This window comes from Tauraco erythrolophus, chromosome 2, assembly GCF_009769465.1.
Source record: "Tauraco erythrolophus isolate bTauEry1 chromosome 2, bTauEry1.pri, whole genome shotgun sequence".
In the NCBI taxonomy this organism is placed as follows: domain Eukaryota; kingdom Metazoa; phylum Chordata; class Aves; order Musophagiformes; family Musophagidae; genus Tauraco; species Tauraco erythrolophus.
Window position 1 is genome coordinate 76,344,102 of NC_141466.1, and position 20,187 is coordinate 76,364,288.

The 20,187-nt window shown below is 41.0% G+C and overlaps 1 protein-coding gene across 2 annotated transcripts in view; it reads right to left on the reverse strand.

Moving 5' to 3' along the window:
- Positions 1 to 227: 227 nt before the first annotated feature.
- Positions 228 to 20,187, reverse strand: part of LOC104374562 (SAM and SH3 domain-containing protein 1) — a 579,771-nt gene continuing 559,811 nt past the window's right edge. For both annotated transcript variants that reach the window (XM_086626611.1, XM_086626602.1), the window contains exons 12-20: positions 19,525 to 19,668; positions 16,046 to 16,181; positions 14,865 to 15,034; positions 13,572 to 13,781; positions 12,708 to 12,858; positions 9,901 to 10,014; positions 2,454 to 3,592; positions 1,768 to 1,899; positions 228 to 488 (exon numbers count right to left, since the gene is read on the reverse strand). In XM_086626611.1, coding sequence (XP_086482737.1) covers positions 228 to 488; positions 1,768 to 1,899; positions 2,454 to 3,592; positions 9,901 to 10,014; positions 12,708 to 12,858; positions 13,572 to 13,781; positions 14,865 to 15,034; positions 16,046 to 16,181; positions 19,525 to 19,668 — 2,457 coding nt within the window. The remainder of the gene's footprint in view (positions 489 to 1,767; positions 1,900 to 2,453; positions 3,593 to 9,900; positions 10,015 to 12,707; positions 12,859 to 13,571; positions 13,782 to 14,864; positions 15,035 to 16,045; positions 16,182 to 19,524; positions 19,669 to 20,187) is intronic.

Consider the following 20,187-nt stretch of genomic DNA (forward strand, 5'->3'; position numbering starts at 1 on the left):
CGAGGGGGGAGGGAAGTACCACATCTATGTTACCTGGTGGTTGCTTCTCTTCTCCTTCAGTTGCCAAAGACAACAATAGAAACATTTCATATCCTTTGAAGAAGATATCTGCCTGTCTTTGGGAGCCACTTCCTTGATCCCTTTAGCTATGTGAAGTAATTAGAGCAATATTGGTGCAGGAAGAAGCAGTGGATTCTTGACCAGGCAATGCCACACAATGGAGCATGTTAAATTGCCTCTGGATCAAGAGGTTTGAAGAGTCTTGCCGCTGCCAGGAGCTTGCTTATGTGCCTTTCCTCTGTGATGCCAGCTTCTTGAAGGCGAGTTTGTGACAGAGAAGGCACTTTGCTCAGTGTGTTGAATCCTGCTTCTGTGAGCAGGCTGGAATACATAGGTAGACCAATAGAAATCAGCCAGTCAGATACAGAGGTGATAAGTCCTGGGGATACAGGTTTTCGGCAAATTTCAGTGAGCCCTCCACTTGGAATCTGGACAGTAAAGAAAAAAAAAGAAAAGAAAAGAAGCCTCAACGTTAAACATAACTGCTTGTTTTACAGCAAGTCATCTTTTGTTTTTTCTTCCAAATTGGCAGAATTTCATAGCAGGTGTTTCAACTTGTCTCATGCCACATTTGTCAGTATGAGAGTGGCGTGGGTTGAAAGGCTAAGATCACTTGGCACAGGAGCAACAGCAACGATTTTGGCAATGCAGATGCAGTGGCAGTATCCAGCTGTTTGGATGACCGTCATGTGCCATTCTGAATTAGTTTGAGATCACTAAAAAATACCCAGTGACAAGACTTTCCAGGGTGATCCATTTGTCAGTAGGAGTGGGTCCAGAGGACGGCCACAAAGATGATCCGAGGGCTGGAGCACTTCTCCGATGAAGACAGGCTGAAAAGAGTCAGAGTTGTTCAGCCTGGAGAAGAGAAGGCTCCAGGGAGACCTTAAAACAGCCTCCCAGTACTTAAAAGGGGCCTTCAAGAAAGCTAGAGAGAAGCTTTTGACAAGGGCATGGAATGACAGGACAAGGGGTAATGGCTTTAAACTTAGAGAGGGTAGACTTAGATGAGATCTAAGGAAGAAATTCTTCACTCTGAGGGTGGTGAGGCACTGGAACAGGTTGCCCAGAGAAGATGTGGATGCCGCATCCCTGGAACTGTTCAAGGCCAGGCTGGATGGGCCTTTGAGCAACCTGGTCTAAAGGAAGATGTCCCTGCCTGTGGCAGAGGGGTTGGAACTAGATGATCGTTAAGGTCCTTTCCAACTCAAACCATTCTACGATTCTATGAATACCAATTTTGCCTATTACCTCCACAGACAGACCAAGTTCTCCTATAAAAAGCCATGAAAGCTTTTGATAGTTTCTTCATCCTGCTTCTGCTAAGGAGGAATGGACAATAGTACAGTTTAAGAAATGAAAAAGGAGTGTAAAACCTTTTAGATTTCAATACAGAAGTGTTTAATACATGCCACCCTTAGTGAGCAAGTCTCTGTTACTAATGCCTGCAGTCTGCATAGACTTTCATGACTATTTTTCAGTCAAGAGAGAGGGCTATCCGCTCTCCTTCCAACTACTAACTGTCCTCCTTTGGGACAGGGGAGGTACCACCTGCCCCTCTAGTACCCCCACCTGCATTGAACCTGTTGGTTGAACACATAGAACACTTTTGTACCAGGACTTCACAGTTATCTCCCTTTACCAGTAGTCAGTCCTTTTCAGAAGTCTGATTATAAATGAGAAAATTTGTTTTTTGGAAATACTCACTGCCATGCGATGCTGCTTCCTCAGCTGCTTTACCCGAATTTGGTCCATGTTTGTGGCAACATCCTTTTCAGGCTGGTCTAAGTCTTCGGAGTACCTCTGTACCAAAGTCTCAGGAATGCCACAGCGACCGTGCTGAATGTTCCCAGCCAGACACAAAGGAAAGAGAACAGATGAAAGAAGTTTATCGATACAGACCAATCAATGCAAATGTAAAGAGAAGTGCAGGATGGGAGCAAGAAGGAGCTTTCCTCGAGATTCCATGAAAACTGAAAAAGAAGGTCCTAAAGGAAAGACTGGAACTTAGGACTCCTTCCTTCTCCAAAAGACGTCCTAATCACTATGCTATCAATTCAGATTTTCTTGGAAGCATAAGATCTAATCACGACTTCCTTTTTCAGCTCTGCTTCCCCATGCTAGCACTGAAAGAGACATTTCTATGCCCAGTGCCACCAATGTACTAGTGGCCTGAAAAGATGAAGGTTCAGTGTAAGTCTAGGATTTCTTAGTCCCTCCCACAACACAAGAGTTACTTTAGGCGTAAGGCCTGATAGTAAATACAAACTTAGTTATAGAATGTCTAATGTCCCTAATGGTTACTCACAAAAATACAACAGATAAAATAAATAAAAGATTATCCCTTGGAATGCCAATATAATAAAAACGTTGAAGCAATGTCCTCTACTTACCTTGTCAGAGTATGGTTCTTCAGTAAGATCAATGTCTTCAGACTGCAACTTGCTTTCTATTACCATTTCCAGATCCATTCCCCTGCTACAAGAGACTTTCCTCGCTGAAGCAGGACCAAGCTTTATAACATGCTGCTGAACACTAGCAGTCTCTGGGAGCTCTGACAGCCAGGGTGGCAGTGGGCTAGGAGGGGTACTGGGCTCCTGTTCAGAAGATGTCCTATGAACAGGTACTCCGTGACAATCAACGGGAGTGGATGAGCTGGTCTTTTTTACTGGCAAACATGGTGCCTCTAAACTCGAGTGGTTCCCACTTGCAGTCATGGGAGGATGATATAATCCATTAGAAAGGCGTTCTCGGCATTTTTTGGCAGGGACAGGTGGCGGCTGAGAAGGATTTTTTGGTTGCATTCTTGCCTCATTTGTGCCTTTTTGCTCAGCTTCTAGACCCCCCTTGAGGACTGGAGCATAATCAGCCCGTGCAAGGTCATGAAAGCCTTTACTATGTACTTCCAGAGGTGTCCTTGTTGCAAGATGTGTCGCTAAGGCAGGTTGAGCTTCACAGTTTTTCAAGGGGAACGGAGCAGGCTTTCCACCTGCAGTCTCCATTACAGAGCAGTCCAATTCCTTAGCTCTTCCCTTCTGAGAACCAGCAGTTCCTTTACCCTGCTTAGCCATCAAGTCGTCTGCCATACAGCTGCCTCCATGAGGCTGAGGCGGCAGGGCAGAGCCAGTTGCCTTTTTTGCTATATCCCGTGAATCCTGAGGAAAAGAATCTACGTCCTTGCTAGTGTCCTGTAGGTTAGTACTGGATTCTCCCTGGAGATCATCCAGCGAGTGAGATCTTGGCCACGTATCCACACCCTGGGGGCCATCCAGAGCTTCATAGCTCCGACAGACGGCAACTGGTAAACTTCTACGGTTCTTCTTCAGGCCCGTAACAGCTGGAGGTTTGACAGAGCTCTTCAGAGCACGATGTGCACAACTCAACTGGCTGTCTTTTTCTCCTTGCTGTAGAATTTCTATTGATTTGGTCAGTGGAAGCGTAGGATAATTTGATAGCTGGTTTCTGCTGAAGTCCTTAAAGCTGTGCTCACTTCCTGATTTTGAGGGCAGAAGACAGGTCCTTCGAGTTTTACCTAGAAGCAAATAAATCACAATCCACCATTAAAAAAATAAAAAATAAATCTGCCTTGTAAATAACGGATCACTTCTAAATGCCTTTGAAACAAAATTATTTACTTTTTTTTGTTAACTCTAAATGTACAAGAAGACAGGGTCATTTTAAGCATGTGAATTTGTGAGCTTCAGCGTTATTAATGAAGAACTGGTAAATGTGACCATGTAAGGAAAAGACATTTAAATTATTTAATATAATTCCTACTTCCTGATTGGCAGAGATTTAAGGTCTAGCTCATGTAAACCTTTTTCAATGTAGAAATATCCTACAGTTAGAACTGATACCCTATACCCATTATACGAATTGGTTTGACCCTGCACAGAAATAACTCAAAAGATCTAACATTTTTTTCTACTTTTCTAATTTGTTTAGGATATCGATAATTATGTTCACCTCCTAATGAAGTGTACTAGATTGCTCAGGAAGGATTTTTTTTTTTTTTTTAAAAAAAAAGATCCTGTTTGTTTGTTTCATTTATAAAGTGTGCCAATAGTATTATTTCATCTTTTAACCGAGCAGTAAACTATTTGCAATGGCAAACCAAAGTGCAAAAAAGCATTGGAAAACTGGTCTTGCACCAGTCCCTTTATAAAGCTACTTTTAAGGACAGCAGAGTTTTATGGAAAAAAGGTCTTATTCTATGAGATGGAGAAGTGTTTCAAAAAGGAGTTCCAAATGCAACTAATCTTAACGTTTATTCGCATGTCACAGTGTTTTGGAAGTTCTTAGAGACGTGCTAGTTTATTATAACCACTTAAGACAAGATGACATGAATCAATATGACTCACATGTTCTTTGGAAGCTTTTGTTTGTATTTTTTGAGATACGTGCCATTGATTTTAAACAGTAAAGTCCATCAAATCTGCTTTACAGAAAAATTCTGATCAAAGGGACTGAGCTCATTAGAGTATTCATTGATGAAATGTATTTCTCAAATACTGCACAGATTTTTTTAATTTTCTTTTTAACAAGACAGAAGTAAACTGTCTCAAAGCAGATGACCTCTCAGAATGGCAGCACATCCTGAACAGTTATGTTTACAGGGTGACAGGGATATCTTCCCTCATGTATCGTAAGCTTTCTAAAATCAGGATAGATAAAGCTTTTCAATGAGGAAAAAAAAATCAAACAAAACCACCCCCCCCAGATTTACCTAAATGGTATCAGAAGTCTGTATTAATAGGCAATCAATAGCTGCCAATTAAAGGATCAGTTACTTTTAGAGATCTGAGAAGTTTTGCTAACTTCATTGGAACTAAAGTAACCTGGTGTACTTTCAAGCAACAGATGCTTTCTTCTCATGCAGCTTGCTTTCAAAGCTTTATCCTGAAAGAAGCTCAATGCTTGCCTTTGAATAACATACACTGCTCACTTTGAACATGAATGAAAGAACCTGTTCAACCTAAAAGAGAAATATCTTGCTTTCTCTTTCTCTTGCCTCTTTCCTCATGGAATTTAAAGAACAAAGTATCCAGAAAGCCAGCAAAGAAAACGGAGGTTACATTTATAGAGAAATAAGGAAAACATTCCCCTCAAAAAAAGCTGGTTGCTTTAACTGGTATGCCAACAAGGTTATTCTACTCAAAATCAAGGTGTGCCTACAAAGATGAATGCGGGCATACATGAACTCCTTTCTCAGAAGCTGTACGGCTCATAATTCAACTCAAGCTAAATACTACCATTTCTCCAGAATGCTAATAAAGACACATCACACATTAAGTTAGCTCCCTTGCTACTACCTTGAGTTCAGGTAGCTCAGAGAAGTAGTGGAAAGACTTCTCTGCCTGCACCTTTCCACAGAGCTAGGCCACCACCTTCTGAAAATAACTTACAACCACATTAAAAAGACACGTGTAAGAAGCGTTACATTCATTTTTTAGTGCCTTCAGGCACTAATGTCAATATGTAATGAGTATGGAAAGGAGAGTTCTCTCTTTAATTATTCATATTTGCTAGTACATGTCTGACTTGTGTAGTAATTCACCATATTGTCTGGGGCTTGCTGTCACAGCTTACATAACAAAATCCATGTACCTTCTTTTCAATCTAAAATATTGATCAGGGGTTATACTGATTTTAGGAAAGCACACTCAGGAACCTCAAGACTGAAAGAAAAGTTGTGAGAAATGCTACTGCTGTGCAACATAAGCTCTTACTGAGGCCATAAAGCTATCTAGTAAACAACATCTCATTTCTTTAGAAATTAGATATGTCTCTGTAAAGACAGTAGCTTGGGAATGGAAAAAGAAGAATACGGAATAGAAAAAGGAAGATGAAAAAACCAAGAAAAACGAGAAAAGAAAAATTTTGGGAAAGTAAAATCAAATTTTTAGTTTGTCGCAGCCCTGTTTTCCATAAAAATACAAATGTGGAGAGAATGGAAGAAAGTTCAAAACATTTTGTCTACAAAGTATATAACCAAACATGCAATCTTTAAGCTCTATGCTTCAAAATGGTTTAAAAAAAGTGCTGGGTTCAATGCTACTGTTTTGTACAAAGGACAGGGGTCCAGAATGTAATTTCTCTTACATAGATTTAAGTCGAGAGCAGTACCAGGAGGGCAGCTGTGATTTCTAGCTATTCCTTCCCTCCTCCCGACTGCCAGGTGTAACCTCATTATGCTTCTGAGACATTAAGAAATGAAAGTAGTATTTCCTGAAGTCAGACTTTTAAGTATGTTTTTAAGTTGTTTTCATAACGTGGAGAACTACATAAACAATGTCCACAAACGTAACATTGCCTATCTCAGAAAAAAAAAAAAAGAAAAAACTTACAATGGTTAAAGTGTATGGCTAGTAAGAGTTAAGACACCTTTTTAATGTCAGCATTTTTGATAATAATTCATCCTTGTGATTCCCTGGTACAGTTAAGCAGCCTAATGCCTTTCATAGTGCTGTCAACCACAGTAGCAGCTCTGATTTAAATGTGTGCAGGAGGACACAAGTGTCTGGGTGAAAACTAAGATAACAAAAGTGGTCCTTACACAAAATGAATGGAAAGTTTATATTGTTCCCAGGTTCAGTTCATGCTACAGGCATACTTCCACTCTTTTGTTTAATGCTATGGTGCAGTTTTTGTTAGACAAACACCGTCCACCTCTCATGATACTTCTTGTTATTAGAATAGTGAGAAGGAACTTTTCAAATCCCTGTCATCATCTGCCTCAGAAGAAAGGAGATTATCTTGCGGAATATTTCCAGATGTACCAGAGCTACAGCAAAAAATTTTCAGTGTTTCTCTTAGAACTTTTTTCTGTATGGAAGATCGTCCTCAGAAATTTAAGTACTCAAAACCAGACACAGAACACATTCGGTGGCCTGTCCAGATCCCAGATTTTATTAACTTCATTTTGGCATTACTTTCTATGGCTGTATTTTGTGTGCATTTCAAACACCATTGACACACCAAAGATGATGACACGAAAGACAATCCTAGCCTCATTACTTTTCTACTGATTACAAACTAGCAGAAATGCACATTACATTAGGCAATGTGGCCACCTGTTCTGTTGCTTCCTTTTCTGACTAATTATCACTGAACGCTTAAGTGCTTAGGATGCCTACCTGGCACTGTGGAAATCTGGGTTTCAGTTTCTGAACAAATTACAGAACACCCTTATCCCACCTGACAAAGCCATGGTTTGTCTGCTTCTTCAGCTCTGCGCAGTGCATGTGCAATTCTGATCTCTTCACATCCTCTCTCCTCTTAAAAATGCTATGCAGCACAACGAGAAAAGGTTCAAAGAAGCCAGGCATGATCAGGGACATGAATGACCTATAAGGAATACTTAATATGCCTTCTCAGAGGCCTAGAAAACAGATGACTTGGGAAGGAGTATGACAGAGGTCTATATTAGACACTGTTAAGGTTCTATGGAAGACCAGGGATGTTCATAAACAGAAACTGTTTCAGGAAAATGGATGACTGCCAGGTAACAGTACCCAGATTTTGGAGTCCTTAAGTCCTTAAATGACTCACTCCCCAAGAGTACCCTGGGAAGCATCAAATGCGCTTGCTCTGTTCCTATACTGTTCTCTAGCTATCTGCTTTTGGGCAGTCTTGTGACTTTCCAATATGGTTTCCAAATGTGTCTCAGATAGACAACGCTTGCATGCAAAACAAGCTCAACAACCGCACCATCGTCAGAAGTCTAAAGGAGAGCTTCCTCTCTCTGCCTGGTTTCAAACAGAGGATGGGACTATATGGACTAGTGATCACGGTGCTTTCTGCTCTTACGTTCTTCCGTTCTAACATGGAATAGGTCACAAACTGAACATCCCTTGCTCTCTGTAAATTGGAATAAAATCACAATGCTGCTGGGAGTACATTCTGGATACCTAATGAGAATACCCAAGTATTTCTGCAGTGGGACCCTGAGAAGTACCTATGAAAGATACATCTGTACCACTGCCATTGTACATGGCAAACCATTTTCTAGCCAAAATGTAAGAGCAGCTCTGAAATCTTAGACTGATGCCAAAAGGTCCAATATCAGCCCAAATCAGGACACTATACTAGTCATCAAAATATTATGTAAAATTGTTCCCTAGAAAATATGATGACCAATTTCTTCTCAGAAAGCATTTTCCCTTTATGATAGAGTGCAGTTTATTATTGCTGATCTGCACGTTATGATGTTTATACTAGACAAAAGATTATCCTTATTTTAACAGATGAGAATCCAACAAATTTTGAAAACAATATGCATATAAACAACTATGGTCCATGAACTTTGCAAAGAAGGTGGAGCACATTTCAGATTAACCAGCCTTGACAAAATCTCAAAATGAATCCCATACCAAATGTTCTTTTCATAATGGTTGTCAAAACAAGCACTAAATGCATTCGTGAGCAAAAATTATGCAGATATGCAGCAAGCCATACATGAAAAGCAATATAAAAATCTTCAGTGGTATTACACATTCTGCAAAACTCAGACAGAAATATTAGCTTAAATGTAGTAGTAAATATCTAAGCAGACAGGCAATGACAATTGCTTTCTAAAGACTTTATTATATTGTTAAAATAAGGAAAATGTACAAGCAGCAATTCAACTTCAGTGCTACAGCTATCATTATGATGGCACTTACAGATAAAAAGGAAAGAAAATTGTCACATATGCCATATATTTAGCTATGATTATATTCCAGCATGCCTGCTGTATGGGGATTCATAGTCAAGGAAAAAAAAAAAATCTCTGCTTTCAGGAATTTAGTATATTGCTGATTTCAGGCATTCAGCTTGAAAGCAAATTTCAATTTTCTTCAATAAATGGTTGTTTCTGAGTGGCAGACTGACTGAAAATGCATACATTAAGAGAAGGATCTTTGGCTCATATTTTAAGTTGGAAAATTGGCCGCTACAAGGGGTGTACAGTATCCCTATCTATTCTGTTCTTGGTTTCCTGTTTATGCTGGATGTTAGCAATGAAACCAGGCAGTCTGAGGCCAAGCCATGGCTTAAATGCTTGAAGTGATAATGCCAAATTCAAAATTTTCATCTATTTTAATATTTCATCCCTAATGACAAGTTTACACCATCCCTCAAGTAAAGCATGCTCAGTCAGCACGACAACTTGATTTCTTCAGAACAGAGAGAGTAATCTCTATTATCATCTGTCTTGAAAATTTTTCAGTGCATGACCTTTCACTGATGCAAGATAAGGTACTAGGAATTCGTATCATAAGCATTTTTTTTTTCATAGTTTATTTCCTTGTCAACTTGTCAATTAATTTAACTTGCTAGTGTTCATACACTAAAAAGTCCTAAATCTCTGCAGTTGGCTTCTGATCAAAGGAGAATGCAACATGCAATCTAAGCAAACACAAAAATATGGCCTAAAACAGAGAACATTTTTTCTAAAAAGTTTTTGTAGAAATCCTCCTAATCTCAGTGGAATTCAGTGACTTCTCTGTTGCCAGCGGTCCCTCAGACATGGGCTGTTGGAGTGTAAATAGTGCAAGCCTCATGAGGCACAGCTGCATGGTAACACCACAGGGAGTGGCGAAGGCAGGGAATGGCAGTGAGAGTGTCTGTTGCCTTAGGATCACAAAAGAAAGATGATTCGTGAAATGTGATCTGTTTCCTGCCAATGCAAATAAATAAATTAGAAACAGAAGCAATGATAACAAGTGGCTCAAGCCAAGAGGGAAAGAGGTAGTCAGAGCAAGGGAGAAAGTCAAGCTAGGAACAGGAGCAGGAACCATATGAAGTTATCTACTGAAAAATGGCTGCAGAGATTATAAGGCTCATTGCTGTCACCATTACCATTCTCCAGGTTTTCACTGCTTTCGTAGCAGCCAGAATCCCGAGGAGAGCATCCGGTTAGGCCTTGGCCTTCAATGAGAAGTTTCTCCTGAGATCCTGACTGGTCGCTGTTACCTAGAGGATGCGAGAATACAGTGAAAAACAGGCAAACAGAAAATCCTGCTGAACTTCTCAACGTGCCATTTTCAACACCATTATCTGTGTGTCCAAAGCAGGGCAATGAAGCTGGTGAAGGGTCTAGAGTACAAATCTTATGAGGAGCAGCTGAGGAAACTGGGGTTGTTTAGCCTGGAGAAAAGGTGGCTGAGGGGAGACCTTACCGCTCTCTACAGCTGCCTGAAAGGAGGTTGTAGTGAGGTGGGTGTTGGTCTCTTGTCTCAAGTAACAAGTGATAGGACAAGAGGAAATGGCCTCAAGTTGTGTGAAGGGAGGTTTAGATTGGATATTAGGAGAAATTTGTTCACCAAATTTGTTCAAGCATTGGAACAGGTTGCCCAGGGAAGTGGCTGAGTCACCATTCCTGGAGGTATTTAAAACACGTGTAGATGCAGTGCTTAGGGACATGGTTTAGTGGTGGACTTGGCAGTGTTAGGTTAATGGTTGGACCTGATGATTTAAAGGTCTTTTCCAACCTAAACGACTCTGTGATTCTATTATCTTCCCTATAATGTTAATTGTATCAGATTGCTGTTTTAGAAAAGAGTGAGGATTAGGAACAGCCATCACAAATGTTGGAAACATTCTGTTTGGTAAAGGATTAAGCAACAGCCTCAGCATGCCTGTGAGGGAGCAACGTGGTACATAATGAAAGCAGAATGGACCACGTGTGTGCCTCAGCTGCCTTGGGGCCAAGTCCTACAACTTACAACCACGGAAATGTATTTAAAATGATGGTGTCAAAGCTCTTTTTAAGACTTAAAAAAAACCAACAACCAAAACAAAAGCAAAAAGCACTGAAAAGAACTAAATCAAGTGAAAAAGAATAAAATCCTAACCCTGACCTGCTTTCCAGAAGGGACCAAGAAGAAGCATCAGGAGTGGGTCTGGCAAAGTCAGATACTGTCTTCTAATGAAGGAGGAAGTGACAACGGAGAGACTAGTGGTAAAAATTCCTTCCTTCCTTCCTTGGTATGTGCAAAGAGCCAACCCTCAAGTGTGGTCCATCCAGGCTGCATAGGCCAGATTCCAGGAATTTACTCAGAAATTGTAGTTTGTAAAGAAACTAAATCTGAAGCTGAAGATACAGACAACCAACTTCATGATGCAAAGATAACAGTTTATGCTGTGTTTTTTTTCCCCTGCAATAAAATGTCAGAAATGGATATTCCAATTCCTATTCTCAGTACATGAAAGGTAATTACAGGGTGGAACTAAGTGCTGTTGCCCCTCCCAGGTTCCAGCTGCCTAGTCCCCACTTCTCTTTCTCCTCATCACACTGACTTGGAGCTGGAATTCGTACTTTCCAACCACCACATCCCATAGTTCTTCAAGTTTTCAAACCAAAATTGAAAGGCCTTAAAAGAAAAAGTATTACTTCAGGGAAGTGAGTATTCTAAATAGGTCTGCAAATAATGAAGAGAAGCTCATATTAGATGATGAAAAGCTACTCTAATGTAAGTGAAAAGAATCTAATTCTGCAACTGCAGTTTTATTGGAGGCAGAGGTGGGTGGAGAAAGCATGGATGCCTCTTTGGGAAATGAAATTAACAAGAAAGCTATATGTCAGTGAAAGCTCAGGCCACACAGCACTGTCCAGAGATACTAACCACACATCTCTCTATGACAGAATTAAGCACTGGCCACTTAATAAGCAGCTGTTTAAAGTGCTGCTAAGGCAGTTTAAGCTAAAACATACCATTTTGCATAGAAGCAGCTAAGAAAGCCCTCACAATCCATTCCACTGATTCGGCTAAGTGGGATACTAAACTTCTGCTGACACTTAGGAACGAAGGGGAAATACGGTAGTGTCTTAGGTTACTGCAACTAGGTATCAAGCACGTATAAATTCCTGTTTCAAGTTACACTTGCTTTTCAAATTACTCGACTCTATCATGACTAAGGCGTGGGATTCCTCAGTGTGGCTTCCTCCAGTGTGGCAAAAACACTACTGAATTTAACTGCCATGGCTTACTCTGCTTTCCCTCACCTCTGCAACTTGCCTGAGACCACTTGTACAACAGGCAGAATTGCACTGCTGGACCTTAAATAGTTGGGTTCACTGTCTTTCACTCTTTGCTCTTCACTGACATATTTCCTCCCTTTGAAAATCACTACTGTGTTGTCATGTGTACAACCCGAAGCTACCTGTACAACCCTGCAATTCTCAGTCCAAGAATCATATGCATGTGCAGATGAAATAAGAGAAAGTTTAAATCACATTACCCTTCTCCACAGCCATCTGGGCTTGATCTTTTTCTCACCCTTGATAACCTCAATCTTTTCTCTCTAGTCTAGAAGTTTCTTCTTTCCTATTCTCCATGCCTCAGCTTTTTATTTTGAGTGGGTTATCTCAGGATTTATTCCTGAACATCGGTATTCTAAAGGTTATGTTTTGTACACTTGAGGTCACTTGAATAAGTTGGGTAGCAGGGCTTACACGAACAAAAGAATTCTGGCAGAACAAATGCAAGTCTTAAGTCACTCTTCAAAAATCAACATGTTGTTACACAGGATTACCCTGGAAATAAATAGATCAGGGAAAAAAAAAAAAAAGGTCAAAATCCTGGAACCAGTTTTCTGCTTTAAGGGGTTCACAAGGTTCTTGGCAGAGCTCTAGTAAAACTTAAAACCTCAAACATCCCACGTACTATCATATTCCTGTAGAAGTTCCACTGCTGTGAGGAGAACAGCTCTGTGCTCAGGATCTCGGATGTTCAGTTCATCCAAATCTTCTTCTTCTAAAAGCTTAAAGGTATCCAGATCTTCGTAACCATTGAACAGAAAAGTGGGCATGTGCTCCTGCATGAAAGGGAAAAAAAAAAATTGACAGCTGTAAGGCAATATATTTATACAACTTGTTTTGCCAATAAAGATACTAAAAGAGATTTTCATAACTAGCAAAAAAAAAAAGCAGTAGTTTAGCAAATGCAAACCACTGTATAACAGCAAAATTATAGGATGATAGCTGGTATAAACATTGCTTGGAGTTCAGGAAGGTAGCTGTGCCAGAACTAGAATGCTGCACATTTTTTTGTATTTGGAATGCACTGTATTAAATGGCCTGGGTAGCATGCTACCTGGATGAACAATATGGCACAGCTCCGTATGAAGGGAGAAGTACAAAGAGCGAACAATAGCCCCACCAGTTTATCCCTTGCTCTTCTGAACAGAAACATGGGAAAAAAAATCCTCTTTAAAGACAGGGCAACTATTGTTATTTTACACTTTTTGCCTGCTTTTGAAACACGTTCCATAGTAGCCATACTACACAACGATTTACGGTCTCTGAGAGCATACAACTTGCTGCCTGCAGTACTGCATCGAGCCTGACAGGCCGTTCTGCCTGGCCTCAGCTATTTTCACTCTACAGCTAAGAACCGATTCTGATAAGTGGTGTCACGATCCTTAGGATTATGAATCTGGTGCGCAGCTTTCAAAACCAACAACTCCAAAGGTAGGGCCCCTTTCCCACCAGCAAAACTGAAAGGTCAACAGAAAGAGAGAATTCAGACCTTTAAGTTGATGCGATCCAAGAGATCCTCAACTGACTTGGGCTGGGGTGGTCTGCTTTTCCGGCGTCTCCTGGTGGGACGCTTTGGCTTCTCTTCCTCTTCATTTAACACATCCACATAGATAAATTTGAAAGTGCCAACTTTGTTGTTCAACAGGCCCATCCAAGTGCCCATGGGGGGTTTGCTGATTATATCAATGATGTCACCTTTCTGCAGGCCAAAGAAGCAAGAAAGCCATTTAGGCATGCTTTCTGATGGATATTCAGGCAAACACATTCCCTTTCTCTTAGATTTTCATGTACACAGAATGGACAACACTCTTTAGTTTTCAAAAGGTTAACCACAGCTCTTGCAAAAACGTCTGATTACACTTGTTTTACAAATGGAAGAAAAGGGAATTAAGTGACATCCCTAAGTCCACAGACCACATCAACACAAGAACCCTGAATGGACCCCAACTGTCCAGATTCACAAACTTGTTTATACCCCAGTAGTACATCACTGCTGTTTTGTACAAATGTTTCTAAGCTGTGCAACTATCTGAAACTGGTACAAATAAGAACATGCTCAGAAGGAACCACGCAACACTATTGCTTTTCCTAAGTGCACCTAAGCAATAGTGCTCCTGACCACAACAAAGAAATGGATGCATAACTGTTTTTGAATCCTTAAAGAGATTACCTTACATGCATCTGCTTTAATAAGAATTAGCTGCCCTTGGAATTTTAAGTAATGAATGTAAGGAGTCGGACAGTTTGAATCGAATACAGCACAACTAAAAATAGTAAAACTTGATATCCAGAAAAAAATCAAAGGGAGGTGACAACTCACAGTCAGCAAAGTAATTCAATATTAACTCAAAACAAGTTACATTAACTGAAATGCCTTTAAGAGATGCTGTGTGCAGGCACATCCACGTTTCTTCCAAGGATTTTGAAAATTTTTCCATTGATGGATTAATTCATTGTGGCAGACAGTATTTTTCCAATCTTTCAAACAAAACACTTGGAAAATGGAAAGGAATTTGTGGCACATTTTTATTTTTCCAGAAACTAAAGACGCAAGTGTCTTTCTTTCCCTGGACGTGGAGAAATACTAATACTTATGTTCTATAACATTTAGCTGTAATTCAATGAAATCTTAAATGTATCAGAATAACAGGTTAAAGGGCTTCAGAAAACACATATAAAATTCTTAGTCTTTTAATGACTTTATCGTTCTTCCAAAGAGCTCTTAGTTAAGAATTTTGCCAAAATAAATGTTTGACCCTTTAAAAACAGATATAGCTGGTACCTTGAGCTTCAGAGAGTCTGTATCATAAGGACTTGGTGTAAAATCAGTGTGAACCCTGGCTCTTCCACAAAAAGGTCCTCTGTAAGGAGGCTCTTCATCATCACCATCTTCTGATTTCACACTCTCCCTGTTGCTGGTTGAGGAATCTGTTGTGCTTACTGTCTGACCACCTGTGTGAGAGACATAGTATAAGTCCACAAAAAAGAAACTCTTTGTGAAGAAGGTTCAGAAACAGAAGCAAGACAGAAAATGAGTCTTCTTTCTACAAAACATGCTAATCAAAGTTAAAAGTCTTTAAATGCTACTATTTCTTATATACACATGTGATGGGAGAGTTAGTCAATCTACTTAGGACTTCTATTTTCCCAAATTCAGCTTCTCAATATTTAACTGAAGCACTGTTTAACTAGTGTCTCATCCGTGGTACATACAGGAGATGTCATCTTTCTGGGAAGTTTTGCCCACAAAAAAAACAGCGGTGTGAGGAAAACGAGCTCTGAATTCTGCATGAGGGTTCCAGAATCCCCGTGTCCATAAATTTGGTTTTATGGCATAACTTTGTATTGCTATTACAACAACAACAAAAATGGCAGCTGATTTTTAGAACACACTTTCAGTTATTTAAAAAAAATGGAGCTTTCCCTTTAGTTATTTTCCCAACATCTTCTTGGTTTATATTGGTCAGTAATTCATAGTGAAGGAAGTTCACACCATCTGTGTCCCGCTTAAGCTCTGTTTTGTGTAGAGACAATCTTAACCAGAGAGGTTTTAAATAATACTCCCGTAACTAGTTAATGAAAGAATCTCAAGGTCTCTCTGGATGGGGATGGGAAGCCCATCAGGAGTGTCCAGGAGAAATCTAGTATAAAGATGAGCTCGTTTCCTACTGGCCAAGGACTGTAATTCTCACTCCAATCACTTATATTATAAGCAGGACCCAGCAGACCCAGCCAGAAAGCAGGATTTCACTTTTTCAGGGCTCTGTATAAATACAAAGAAAAAAAGATTGTCTCTGCACCAAAGAGCTTACGGTTCTTTGTAAACCCTTAATGACTAACCCATCAGCCTTTCTACTTTTTAACCACTGTTTCAGCTTTGACTCTCTCTGATTCTGCTTACTGTGGAGATCTCTTCTCTCCGAAGCCACAGAAACGGAGCAACACAATTACAAGCGAACTTACTCATTGAGCTCTGACCGCTTAAGGAGCTCCTCAGGCTCTCTACTGAGCCACCGGCTTTCAGCTTGGGTTTGTCCAAGGAGTCAGTGTCTGGTGGTGGTGACTGCGGAGAACCTGGCATGACCCCAGGGCTGGACTCCTGAAAGGGATTGACTCGTTTCAGTTTGGTAAACGAACATAGGCACGGACAGGAGCTGTTTATTCATCTCCAAGGAAAGAGATTCTGTTTTCTTGCTCTTTATCAGATAGGATGAAACCTTCTATGTTTATCTACTTATTTAGTAGTACTCAGCTGTGGCAGAAACCCCACATTATTAGGCATGACAGTGAGGTCAGGAGCAAACAGTCCAGTCTGAAAAAGCTAGCATTATAAGTAGAAAGAAACATTACACAAAACTCCCAATTCAAAGGTTTTAATGACACACAATACCTTTACCAGCTGTACCTGCAAAACAGCTAATGCCAAATTCATCTTTCTGAATCAGGATTTTGTACAAAGATGAATACAAACAAATCAGACATTGCAAGTGAGACACACAGCAATGTACTTTTTTTTTTTTTTTTCACTGAATTGCTGATATCTTTGCTCATTTACCTTGAAGAAAAAATAAATTAACCAGAAAATGCAGCCTGTGCATGGTGTATATACTCACGAACATAAATGCATAAACATAGAAACATTTTGCTGTATGCACAATAGGTGAGGCAATTTCTCTTTTCTTTCAGTCAAGCATTACAGGAAATCAAAAAGGGTCTTTCCTAAATTGAAGTTCTGTCAGCCTCTGTGAAGCAGAGTTAAAGCAAAGCAGCAGATACTTGCGGCCAGAACAGCTTTTGCTTGGTTTTTAGAATGCAGAGAGAGATACTGGCACATAGTTCGAGTCATGATGTCAGAAAGGTACAAATATTCTGAAACAACTATGCCAAAAAGTTTGAAAACAAAATAACCGTAGCTTGCATACAAGAAGAGTTTTCATGGAGATGTGTGGTCATAAAACTTTCAGATGAAAGCATTGGTGGATAAGGGAAGAGCAACTGACATCATCTATCTGGACTTGTCCAAAGCATTTGACCCTGTCCTGCACAACATCCTTGTCTCTAAACTGGAGAGACACAGGTTTGACGGATAGACCACTCGGTGGATAAGGAATTGGCTGGATGGTCGAACTGAAAGAGTTGTAGTCAACGGTTCAACGTTCAAGTGGAGGACAGTAATGAGTGGTGTTCCTCAGGGGTTGGTACTGGGGCCCACGCTGTTTAACAGCGGTGACATGGACGGTGGATTAGAGTGCACCCTCAGCAAGTTTGCAGATGACACCAAGCTGTGTGGTGTGATGTCATCCGGAGGGATCTTGACAGGCTGGAGAGGTGGGCCTGTGAGAATCTCATGAAGTTCAACAAGACCAAGTGCAAGGTCCTGCATGTAGGTTGGTGCAATCCGAAGCACAAGTACAGGCTGGATGTAGAATGGATTGAGAGCAGCACAGAGGAGAAGGACTCAGGGTGCTGGTTGATGAGAAGCTCAACATGAGCCGGCAACGTGCGCTTGCAGCCCAGAAAGTCAACCGTATCCTGGGCTGCATCAAAAGAAGCGTGGCCAGCAGGTCGAGGGAGGTGATTCTGCCCCTCTACACTGCTCTTGTGAGACCCCACCTGGAGTGGTGCATTCAGCTCCGGAGCTCCCAACATAAGAAGGACAGAGAGCTGTTGGAGCGGGTCCAGAGGAGGGTCACAAAGATGATTCGAGGGCTGAAGCACCTCTCCTATGAAGACAGGCTGAGAGAGTTGGGGCTGTTCAGCCTGAAGAAGACTCTGGGGAGACCTTAAAGCAGTACCTAAAGGGGGCCTACAAGAAAGATGTAGAGGGCTTTTGACAAGGGCATGTAGGGATAGAACAAGGAGTAACGGCTCTAAATTGAAAGAGGGTAGATTTAGATTAGGTATAAGGAAGAAATTTCTTCCCTCTGAGGGTGGTGAGGCACTGGAATAGGTTCCCAGAGAAGTTGTGGATTCCCCATCCCTGGAGGTGTTCAGGGCCAGACTGGATAAGGCTTTGAGCAACCTGATGTAGTGGAAAGTGTCCATGCCTGTGGCAGAGGGGTTGGAACTAGATGATCTTGAAGGTCCCTTCCAACTCAAACCATTCTATGATTCTATGATTTCCATGCTGCTGAATCATCAGAAAAAAAAAAGTCATCCCAGCATATCACTTCAGAGGTCAAGTCAATCTTGGAGAGAGCTAGAAAGCAGAAGCATTGCTAACTCACTGTAAACCAATTTCTCAAAGCATCCCTTTCTTAGGCAGACTTTGCAGAGGGGCACTGTAAGGCCAGTCAGACACCAAAGCATCTTCTTATCAATATCAAATCATGTTAGATCTTAAAATATTTTAATTGTAAATTTAAATTAAATGTCCGTGACTGTAGCACTGCCCCTGGTTATGAACAAGTGTGGCTATAGTTTTACAGGAAAGGGATTCCAACGTTGCGAAGAATTGCAGAATTCACTGTTAGGAACTGGTCACGTTTCTGCCTCTCTACGCCGTCTCCAGATTCTGCACTCCGGGGCAGCTATTTTGAAGGTTACGAACCGCTTCGTTTACAGGCACTACGGCTTTGCGTTAACACCAACGGGCGGATCTGGTGGGGCACGACCCCTGTCCTTTCCCACTCCTGGGGGCTGCAAGGATCCACAGCCATCCGCGGCCGGCACGGGGCCAGGCGGGGGCGGTCTCGGCCCGGGAGCGCTGGGCTCTGCGGGCGGACCGCCCGGCTCGCAGCAGCACCTTTCCAGCGGAAAGATTGGTTTTCAACAAACGCCGGAGAATTTTTGATGCTCCACCAGAGGAAGGAACCCGAAGTATTTCAAAAGGAAAAAAGACAGCAATTGTTCCATGGCCAACCGAAATTCAAGGCCTAATTCATAACTCGTGTACTTCAGGTTTCCTTTAAGAACAAGCTATAAAAATCTGTAATGAAAGAATGATAGGAAAATCTTCCATGGGATGCCCCTTTCTGACTGCATTGTGCATCTGTTTTAACAGGCTGCTGCAGAGGGCAAGCTATGATGGAGAAAAGATCTGTAATAGCAGAGAGAAACCGTGTACGTGAAGTTATGCTGGGAATTTCAACTAAGGTGTAAATTTCAGATTAAATGTATTACTGTGACCCTGTGTCACAGACAGGTTCCCTTAATAAATGATGATGAGAAAGAAAGAAATGGAAATACAGAGCAAGACGTGTAATGCCATCAACCACAGGCTTCTGCTGATGAGCTACTTGAATGAAAATCTGAAAACACATTTTCATGGTTTGGCATCTGTAGGACACCATTTCACAGTGAGGGATTTTATAAGAATATAGGAATAAGCCACACCACGTTGTCTTGTTAGAAATTTCTTCAGAGATGCCTTGAAACATGAGAATCAATATTGATTATCACTTCTACATTATTAAGTGGATTCCATTGCAGACCTTACATACCTGCTCAGACAGAGAGCTGCTATATTTTTTAGACATCCTTTTCTTCATAGTTTCTTTTACAGACTTCACCTTTTTGCCCAGAGATATACGGGAGGCAGAGGGTGATTTGATCACTTCTTTATAAACAAAGTCTCCTTCTTTACCCTGCAAAAGAAAACACGGTTTAAGTCTATAAAATATGAGAGCAATTTTGTCCTCAGTCAGCAGTCATTGCAGAGGTATCCAGGCAGACACAGGACAGCAGCATGGTGCCCTGTTTACTGCTTTAAATTCACTGTTGAGACCTTGTGCAAACCGCTGTAGCAGTCCGCTGTACCTTACTCCTAAGGCCTAATTTGCAACCTTCACTGCAGGTACTGTGGGCAGATGTGTTGGCATCTGTTAGGATGCCTTTATCCTTTTGGGTTTCAGGTAAGTTGCTGACCTGAGAGAAAACTCCACGATTTCAGGCTAAGCCCTCCTGACATGACATACAACAGTGGTTGTGGCTCATGTTGGTCAACACTACATACAGTTTAACAGGAGTAAAGGTACCTTTGAGATCTTAGCCAAATATATCTCTGCGTGTGTGTGTATGTGTGTATATATATACACAAGGGATACCTACATTTGGCTACCCAAATTAACTAAATTAACTTTTTATTTTCAGATAGGCATTCAGTT